Source organism: Tarenaya hassleriana, unplaced genomic scaffold, assembly GCF_000463585.1.
Source record: "Tarenaya hassleriana unplaced genomic scaffold, ASM46358v1 Cleome2, whole genome shotgun sequence".
In the NCBI taxonomy this organism is placed as follows: domain Eukaryota; kingdom Viridiplantae; phylum Streptophyta; class Magnoliopsida; order Brassicales; family Cleomaceae; genus Tarenaya; species Tarenaya hassleriana.
Window position 1 is genome coordinate 3,277,043 of NW_010965372.1, and position 9,508 is coordinate 3,286,550.

General features: G+C 36.8%; 2 protein-coding genes across 2 annotated transcripts; one reads left to right on the forward strand and one right to left on the reverse strand.

Annotated features, from left to right (window-relative positions):
- Positions 1 to 2,045: 2,045 nt before the first annotated feature.
- On the forward strand, positions 2,046 to 4,439 carry LOC104811995 (protein COFACTOR ASSEMBLY OF COMPLEX C SUBUNIT B CCB2, chloroplastic-like). The gene is made up of 7 exons (XM_010538906.2): positions 2,046 to 2,289; positions 2,387 to 2,499; positions 2,845 to 2,916; positions 3,110 to 3,253; positions 3,339 to 3,495; positions 3,638 to 3,817; positions 4,352 to 4,439. The coding sequence occupies exons 1-7, from the start codon at positions 2,118 to 2,120 to the stop codon at positions 4,378 to 4,380; spliced, it is 867 nt and encodes a 288-aa protein (XP_010537208.1). The 5' UTR covers positions 2,046 to 2,117; the 3' UTR covers positions 4,381 to 4,439.
- On the reverse strand, positions 4,145 to 6,589 carry LOC104811994 (dihydrodipicolinate reductase-like protein CRR1, chloroplastic). The gene is made up of 10 exons (XM_010538905.2): positions 6,250 to 6,589; positions 6,057 to 6,179; positions 5,894 to 5,968; positions 5,719 to 5,784; positions 5,538 to 5,633; positions 5,288 to 5,404; positions 5,002 to 5,094; positions 4,755 to 4,856; positions 4,549 to 4,635; positions 4,145 to 4,454 (listed from the first exon to the last, which is right to left on the reverse strand). The coding sequence occupies exons 1-10, from the start codon at positions 6,406 to 6,408 to the stop codon at positions 4,422 to 4,424; spliced, it is 951 nt and encodes a 316-aa protein (XP_010537207.1). The 5' UTR covers positions 6,409 to 6,589; the 3' UTR covers positions 4,145 to 4,421.
- Between the last annotated feature and the right edge of the window lie 2,919 nt (positions 6,590 to 9,508).

A 9,508-nucleotide genomic window follows, 5' to 3' on the forward strand; every position in this document is an offset into this window, starting at 1 on the left:
TATATATATATATATATATTATATATGAATGTAAAGATTTGAGTTGTAACGCATTTATAATGAAAGGGAAATGAAAAAACAAATCATTTTGTTGTTGTTGTTATTGACATTGCAATCCACAATCAAACTATTAATTAATTATCGTCTATGCATTATAACTTATGTTTTTTTTTTTGTGGATTCACTTAAAAAAAAACTGTTTGCAGTGACGCACGTTACGACGAAAATAAAAATTGCGACGGGTAACGACGAATTAAAAACAGAAATCACGCAAAAAAAAAACCTCCGTCGCAAGTTGTCGCGAAGTCCGTCGGAAATTGCGATAACTTGCGACAGGATATTGCGTTGCAGGTTATATGGCTACGGAATTTGACGAAATATGTGCAACGGAAATGTTGTCATCAAAGTGTAAAACAGAAAGACGGAAAGTTTCATCATTTTGTATTTACGAGCAATGCGATGCACCGTTTCTATCGTAACTGCGATGGAATCGATGTATCACATGTTAAGTAAACATCGCATCGATGTATCACATGTTAAGTAAACATGTGCAATGCACATTGACCAAATTCTGTCACGGTCCGTCGCAATTCTGTCACTATTTGGTCGGAGAGTTAAATTCTAGGTAAAAAGGAGGATATTTCAGTGCATCTATTACAACAAAACATTCGGTTTTCTCTCGAGCTATTGACGGGACAAGTTTCCAAAAAGTGAGAAATCAATGTTTTGTTTGTGTCTCCTGTCATGTAACATGACAAATTTCATCACGACCAATAATGACACACATTAGACCAGCTTCGATTTGATGTGACAAGTTAATGTTGTGATTTCTATTTTTAGAAAAATGATCGCAACATACCAAAAAAAAAAAAAGTTGCTGTGTTACACTTTTGATATCTATATAAATTATGATTTTATATCAGAAACAAAAAAAAAATACAAGATTCAAATAAAACACCCAACTAAAATGCACTTAAATTAGTGTTTAGAGTACAATTGATAATATTGGGGAGCTAAATTTAAAAATAAATATATTAGAGGATATAATTTATATATGAAAAAGGGGCCCTACACATTTTTTAAATGGGTGAATCCAAAGGCCACGCCTCTTGGAGGAAACCATAGGTTAAAACTTTGTCACGACTTCGGCTGCACTTTCTTCATATTTTATATCATTTTAACCCCTTAAATGAAAGACCCATATTTATTTATTTATTTATCTTCTTTTTATTTTGTTAAAAGGACCAATATTGACATTTTAAATGATCACTTTTAGTAAATAAACAACATATAATTTACGCCAATTGGACTGCCAAACAAGTATTTTAAACACATTGATATGATTGAAAAGGGGGAGAAAAAGACAAGCACACTTGCAATCATGAAGGGACACAATCTACATGTAAAGCCCTTTCCAAGATATGGTCTTGATTTCATGGTGAGTTAAGATTTTGTTCTTTAATCGGTTGGTTATTTCTATTTTTGAAATGTACAATCTCATAAATTATGAATATATATATATAATATGAACAGTAACCTTCCTCAAAGCTCCGACCAATTGGAGTGCAGAATCTGCAACAACAGATATGAATCCGGCACGTGTAAACTAATTCTCGACAAATTAATTAATATTAAATCCAACATCCGAACACGAAAACAGGAATTTTGCGAAAGAATATGGTTTTAGATTTTTTTCACTATTTTTTAAAAATATATAAAAAAAATCACATATATCTTTATTAAATCACATTCCTATTAATACTCTATTAAAATTAAATATTTTTAATTGAAGATAAAATTGTAAATTTACTTAAAAAAATCATCTAAAAAATTTTAAACAACATTTATGTAACAACAAAATATTCTGCATAAAAATATTTATTATAAAACAGAGTATGTATACATATATATATATATTGGTTTCGTTGTACTTGTAACTCATCTCGGCCCATAAACGGCCCATAATGTTTTCTATATTTGGGCTGGGCCTCACTGGACTGCTGTGCTCGTGCTTGGAGGTTCTTGCCGTCATGTGACTCATGTCATGATTGTCATCCATGGCGTCCTAAAATCAGTGCAGAAAGAGAGAGAGATTGAGAGAAGAGACGGGAAAAGAGATGAGCATTCAAGTTGTGAACCTTTTGCCGCTTCCGAAGTTTGCGATTCGATCTCGCGCCAAAACTTCCGCGGGTTTTGGACGTGTCGTCGCTCGCGCGGATAACGATCCTCCTCGATCAGTGGGCGGTGATCAGCAGCAACTCAATCTCTCCGTTCTTCGTTTCACTTTTGGTAATTCGTTCTTCTTCGGTCTACTTACCGAGAGTTGAATTTCACGGCCTCAAGCTGAGTTTGATTCGATCAAATTCCGTTATCCCCTAATCGTTAGGAATTCCTGGTCTGGACGAATCTTACCTGCCGAGATTTATCGGGTACGGGTTCGGGTCGCTTCTTCTGTTGAACCACTTCTCGGGTTCGGGTCCAACCAGCGATGCTCAGCTGGTAAATCGTAGCCATGCTTCCCAAATTCTATTGTTTGTATGGTGATTTGGGTTCATATGATGACTAAGTTTTTTTTTTTTGTAGCCATGCTTCCCAAATTCTATTGTTTGTATGGTGATTTGGGTTCATATGATGACTAACATTTTTTTTTTGATAACGGTAAATCTGTATTAAATCAAAACGGTTCGTATACAACCCGACTTGAAGCCGAAACTAACCATACATGGAATGGATTCCAATAACGTAGAACTTACAAAATATGATCAGTGCCTAAGATGCGATTGAATCACAGACGTGAGTGAAAGCCATTCATCCATATATGATGACTAAGTTGCTTGGTAACAGAGATCAGAAGCTCTGGGCCTGTCACTTGCTGCGTTTTCCGTAGCTTTGCCCTACATTGGAAAGTTCCTGAAGGTAATCATGTTACATTAACAGTACCTTTTTGCATTGTTTTTGTTCTATGGAGAGCAAAACAAGAATTGGGGTTTTCCAGTTTGGTCTTTTATAGGAAGGTGGAAAGATTTATGAGATTGAGATTGTTAGAGATTCTTGTTGTTTGCATGAGGTTGTTAATGTTTTTGCCTCTGTCGCTGTCGGGTTCTTGTAGGGTGCTGGAATGACAGAACAGAGAACTCTCCCTGAAGAGGGGAACCAGATTTTTGCCATATCGTCAAATATCTCGGACTCTTTGAAGGAAGATCTTGCATGGGCAACCTATGTTTTGTTGAGGAATACAAGTACGATCGCTGTGGTATGATTTCGATCTTAGTTGTATGCTTCTGTTTCTTGCTTTGTTCTTCCATTGGACAAAAGTGATAATCGTTCCTATTCTTCAGATGATATCGGTTCGAGGTGAGCTTTGTGTCCGTGGTTATTGGAATAGTCCAGTTCAGATGTCAAAGGCTCAACTACTCGATTGGTTTAAGAGAAAGGTAGATGAAATCGGCCTGTCAGATGTGAAGGATACCCTTTATTTCCCTCAAAATAATTCAGGTACATCATTGATTCTCCACTGCACAATCCTGAACTCATTCGACCATGTTTATTTCTTATGTACTTGGTGTAGAGAATGCTTGAAATTTAGTCATTGTTTTGGTGCTATAAAAGCTACTGAAAGTGTCGTCTTTGATTTTAGGTTCTGCTTCCTGGGAAATTCTTTCAGAGGGTACTCGTTCTCTTCTGGTGCAGCCATTCGTACAGAGTACAGTGGGGTCACAGAAGATGGACGGGTTTTTGCTGATCGCTTCTACTGCAGAATATGCATATAGTGACAAAGATAGAGCTTGGATTCAAGCTATTGCTAACAAATTCAGAGGTGAGATTGTTCCCATGGATCTGAAATGAAATAAGAATCTGTTGCTTTTGTTTTTGTTTCCTGAACAGCTATTGTTTTTACCGGAGTGCCTCTCGGTAGTCGGTATTCTCGTCTTTCTGCTGTTGCAAATAAAACTTGAGAAGATTTTGCACATTTAGGCCGTGAATCGTTAAAACTTGTATGGTACCGCCAAAGCCAACTTTTTAGTTCATTTGTCAAGTAAACAAATTTGTTCCACTATCAAATTTTTTTCTCTCTGACTTTGGATTTCACTGTTGATGCTTGCAGATTGTGTGGCAACGTATAAACTTAAAGTTCATGTGAAAGTTGACATAAAATCTTTGTTATTCGTTATCAAATATCATAAAATGACATTGCATATTATAACCCAGGCTGCAAATTCATCTGCAATATGGCTAATATTTGATGTCAAATCTTATAGAGTAATTCTTTGAATTATCATATCTCGATGAAATGTCAAAAGATCGCCTGACATTTTGTTTACTCTCTCTTTTTCCAATATATGGCTTGCAGGACCACATGAGCTGCTTGCTGTAACATAGAATTTGACCCATGTCTTGAAGATTGGCAAAACGCTTTAGTCCTACAGAAATTTCTCGAGGCCGTACACCAGATTCTGCAAAGCCAAGAGGAACAAAAAGGGAAAGTTCTCAGATCAAGGTAAGTGAGAGATCCATAGATTAAGAATTCATCGCCCCTTTCCTTCTTACCTTAAGACGAACAACCTTTCTGATAGCAAGGAGTAGGCCTGGCATGAGTGACCTTACATCCGTTATGTCATGTTTGACAGTGTAAACCTGCATCCAGTAGCTTGCACCATGAGGATTTGAACTAGAATTTTCGAGCTCAGTTCTTCTGGGATAATAATTTGTTCGATATCAGTTCTTCCAAGACTATAAATGGCAAAATGAATTACATCTCCTGGGCTCGAGAAGTAAACTGTGGTACTAGATGGTAGTCCCGGTAGAACCATGCTATGGACACGAACCCCATCTTCTCCGACAACTTGACCCCTTGCCTGGACAAATAAGGGAAACAGAAAAACAGGTCTGTTACCTAAACGTTGGGTTTATACATGTACAAGATCTTGATTCTTGGCTACTAGGTCTTTGGTAGCCAGCCTTTCTTGCGTGTTTCTCTGCTGCCTTGTTCATTTTTTTTACCTGCACATCTGTTGAGATATCTTCCCTGTTGTAGATCTGACCAAGGTTTGAAATGTTGTTGGCAATCTGGATAGCGTCTGGAGAGGGAAGATCCTGCATAGCCGGAGCCTTTTCCATCAAATTCTTATGCTTTGAAGTCAAAGGTGCATATGCTTATCTTATATGCTGTAGATGGTTCCTGCAAATGATTTGAGCCTTTTTCCGAATTCTTGATTAGTCTTGATCAACATTCCAAACTATTTGTGAACCCGTAAATCTAGGATATCATATCCATGCATTCTCATACCGATGCATTTTGCCGTGACTCCACGATCTCTACATTGCTGTAGTGGAAGGAGGCCATTATTACAGCCTGCTGCAGAAGTATAGATCCAATGGATAGAGTTGGTGCTACCAGACAACCCTAACACAATAGGAGCAGAAAGAAACTAGATTTCATTGTCCAAAAGATTATTTGTTTCAGGACCGGCCGGCCATGGCTCCTGTCCAGTAAGAAGATATCGAAAATTGCATTGAATATCTCACCATGTTCTCACCATGGTGGCTTTCTCACATAATGCAGACAATGCTGAAACTGTCTCTGGCTTAATCCGAGGTACGTACACCACACTCTTCATTCCAAATGCTGTGGCCTGATGGATTTAGATATAGCATTTTACACTTGAGAAATCAAATCACCAAACACACATATAGTGAAATGATCATGTTAGTGAATACCTGTTTCACATTTTCATAAACTGTTGACGGGTCGGTAAAATCGATGACAACAGCTGTTTCTTTAGCCTGCCAGGGTTGGTATAGACCATTAAAATGCAAAATATATTAGGAACAAAAATCACTAAGGTTAGTGAGATAGCAAGATTTTGGAAAGAGAGAGTGAAAATGTTCTAACCTGAGAGATTGAGCCTAAGACCATAGTGAGGTCACTCATTACAGGTATCTCTAAAGGCTCTTCCATGTCACACAGCTATATTTTCAGACATTAGCATTACACAGAGTTTGTAAGAACAGGACATGAAGTGAGGGAGATTAGAGATAGAGAGAGAGTTGGAGACCTTGCCAATATCCAGACCAACAAAACGGGTGTCCACTGCACCGGCTAACTCCATTCCTCTTGCCTTAGTCACCGCGACCACGGCGGCTCTTCCTATCTCCTTTGCCGCTCCATTTACGATAACCTGTGTTTGTATTAGTTTTTCCGAATATGATTCAAAACCCCGCGATTTTCGATTATGATGATCTTAACACCTTTATGTTCTTCTGTGAAGGTTGAGCCGAGCAAGAGATGGAAGATCGAGCGGGTTTTAGGTTCCTCCATGGTTTGAAGAAGTGGCAGTTCAGAGCTGCCGCCATTGCTAAGCCCTCGGAGCTTTCTGCTATTGCTGCTATTTCCATTGGTGGCTTCATGATGAAGATAGAGTTACTGTTTTTGTTTCCATGCAGGAAACGGTGTCGTTTCGGGGCCTTTTTCTTTTTGTGGACGGATAAGGTTGTATAGGCAGAGGCATATACGCGACGGAAAAAAGATTTAACGGACTCTCTGCTTTTGTTGATTTTTTTTCATTCTCTCACACGGAAATATAGTTTTTTATATTTATATTTTCGATATTTTTTGGTAAATAATATTCAATTTGGCAAAATGCCTTCAAGTGGGGATATTACATATATACCTTTAAAATGTAACATGGACTTCAACGCATACCCTCAAAAAGTTAGGATTTCAAAAAAAATTAAAAAACGTTAAAAAGACAATCCTACCCTTTAAAAAAACTACACGTACACGTGTAATAATCTGAATGAAGATGACGAAAGAGAGAGAAAAAGTGGGGAGTTGCCAAATAAAAAATTATTAAGTTAAAAGAACTGTTCAGTTTCTTCTTCCTCTCTTCTTCACGATTTTTCTCCAACGGACATTCTCCAACCAATTTTATTGGCAATTTCTTATGCGATTTTTTCTCTTCACTTCAAAATGGCTTCGTTTTCATCGTTTTCGGCTTCTATTTGCGAAGATTTTCAGATAAAGTTTTCTTTATATCTCACCGAGAAAGTTAGTTTTTTTTTTTAATTTGATATATTGTACTTGGACAAATATTTACGGTAGACAAGATCTTAGTCGAATGAGTTATAGTATTCGAGTTTTACAGTTAAGGAAAATTAGGTTTTCGGTTTGAAATCAAGTCATATGAGAGTTTTGTCTCTATCAGTATCGTAATGGTCATACTCGTCACACTGGTCGTACTTGAAGGGTGTGACACGTTTGACTAGTCAGATTAAACTAGGTACACCCGTCAATGGTCATACCAATGAAGTCGTCACACCGTCACACTGGTCACACTGATTTATACCATAGTAGTCATACTCATCACACTAGTCGCATTTCAAGGGTGTGACGAGTTTGACTAGTTTTATCACACTGGGTATACCTGTCATATTAGTAAAGTAGTCACACCGTCAAACTAGTAAAACTAGTGACAAAATAATGTCATACTAGTTACACTGGTCGCATACGAAATGGTCATACTAGTCACACGGATTGCATTTGAAAGGTGTGACCAGTTTGACAAGTTTGGCTAATATGATAAAACTGGTCAAACTGGTCACACCGGTCAAACAAAGCTGATAATGAGTGTTAATTTTATTTTTGCAGGTTCCTTTTGTATATGACTTGAAAGACATTCATCAAGCTCCCAAGATTACAACGAAGTGTTATCCATATGAAACCATTCGGTTAACTGAAAAAATCAAAAGAAGAATAATTGAAAAAATTGAAAGGATTCTGAAGAAAACATGAATCACCGTTGAAGCAAAAAATTGGTCTGAGATAAAGCGCAACAAAGAGGATGATGTTTCAACTGGTAGTTACTATAACACGAACACCGAGTTCGAGTTGAGACCTCATTTTTCATAAGAGAATGTGGCTTTTTCAATGCATGAGGAGGTTCCTACTGCTCCTAAGGAGTCCGTTCAACAGAGTAAACGTCCGATGCACAAAAGAAAAAAGGATGTTAAAAGTCCATACATTACCTTTGGATTGACAGATCCACCTTCCAAAAAGCAACGAACAAAGAGAGAAACCAAAGGTCGAAAGGGAAGAAAGGGAACCCACGAGAAACGTCAAGAAGTAACGGCGCCTCCAGAGGAACGTCAAGATTCTTCTTCATGAACCCATGATCCTCTTTTTAATTAGTTGTATTTGACTCATGTGTACTCTCCTTTTAATCTCATATATAGTTTTTTCCCGCATGAATTACAGCTAACAAAAACTCGTTAAATATGTTATAATGACCTCTATACATCACACTGAACCATCAGAACTTAATTTAGACCAACGATTTGTTTTCACAAACCGTCACACCAGTCAAACTCGTCACACCATTAGTACATGTCAAACTCGTCGCACCTTATCGGTTTTCACAAATTTGGATACTGAAAACTATAAACTTATCAATTATCATCTCAGTCATCAAGTATCTTACGATAAATCTAAATCTAGCTCTCAGTTTTTAACACCTTTTTGTTTCTCACAATGCATGTTCTCCCAAAAGAAATCTCAAAGTTTTAGTACACTTTTTGTAACACACTAGGTTAGGGTAGATTATATTATTTTCCAATATGGCTTACGAATAAGTATTTATATTTATATATATATATACATATCAATATGTATAGTATGCATTAAGGGTGGGGTTCTGGTTTTAGTACGATATTAGTACCGTATATTATTCGGTTCAGTTGGGTTCTAGTTTTGTTACGGTTCGGTTTTGTTTTTTATTAAAAAAATCAGAGTTTCTTAAAAAAGTTTCGGTTTTTCAGAAATTTTATAAAGTTAAGTTTGGTTCGATTCCAAAAGATTTGGTGTTATAAAAAATGCGTTAATAGATGAAGAATGAACATAATTCAACAAAAAAAAAAGTCACACTTCGTCATATTTCTATCTTTATTGTGAAGACAAATTCAATCTCTAAAAAGGGTCTTAACAGAAGAACCACACCGTCACATCGTCACACTCGTCACACCGTCAAACTAGTCAAACCGTCGCACCTTATCGAATTTCGCAAATTTAACAATTGTAAATTGTAAACATATTGATTATCACCCCGATGAACAAGTATCTTGGATTGAAACTAATCCTAGGTCTCTAAATTTAACATCTTTTGTTTTCTTGACAATGTATGCTCTCTCATATGAAACCCTAAAGTTCTAGTAGAGTTTGTGTAACACGTTGTCTTAGGGTAGAAGATAATATTTTTTCAGATGAATTACGATTAATAAAAACATGTTAAATATATTATAATAACTCATATACACCACATTGAATATTCAAAACATTATTTAGATCGATATTTGTTTTTGCACAAACCGTCTCACCGTCAGACTCGTTGCACCGTCAAACCGTCAGCCTCGTCGCACCGTCAAACTAGTCAAACCGTCGCACCTTATCGAAATTCACAAATTTAACAAGTGCAAATTGTAAACATATTGATTATCACCTCAATGAACAAGTATC

Bases quoted from the DNA above. Each gene is read 5' to 3' on its own strand.
- LOC104811995 (XM_010538906.2), top strand. From the start codon at position 2,118: ATGAGCATTCAAGTTGTGAACCTTTTGCCGCTTCCGAAGTTTGCGATT. The intron at 2,500-2,844 runs GTAAATCGTAGC...GCTTGGTAACAG, and splicing joins CAACCAGCGATGCTCAGCTG to AGATCAGAAGCTCTGGGCCT. The intron at 3,496-3,637 runs GTACATCATTGA...CTTTGATTTTAG, and splicing joins TTTCCCTCAAAATAATTCAG to GTTCTGCTTCCTGGGAAATT.
- LOC104811994 (XM_010538905.2), bottom strand. From the start codon at position 6,408: ATGAAGCCACCAATGGAAATAGCAGCAATAGCAGAAAGCTCCGAGGGC. The intron at 5,969-6,056 runs GTCTCCAACTCT...CTGAAAATATAG, and splicing joins TTGGTCTGGATATTGGCAAG to CTGTGTGACATGGAAGAGCC. The intron at 5,785-5,893 runs GTTAGAACATTT...CAACCCTGGCAG, and splicing joins TCTTAGGCTCAATCTCTCAG to GCTAAAGAAACAGCTGTTGT.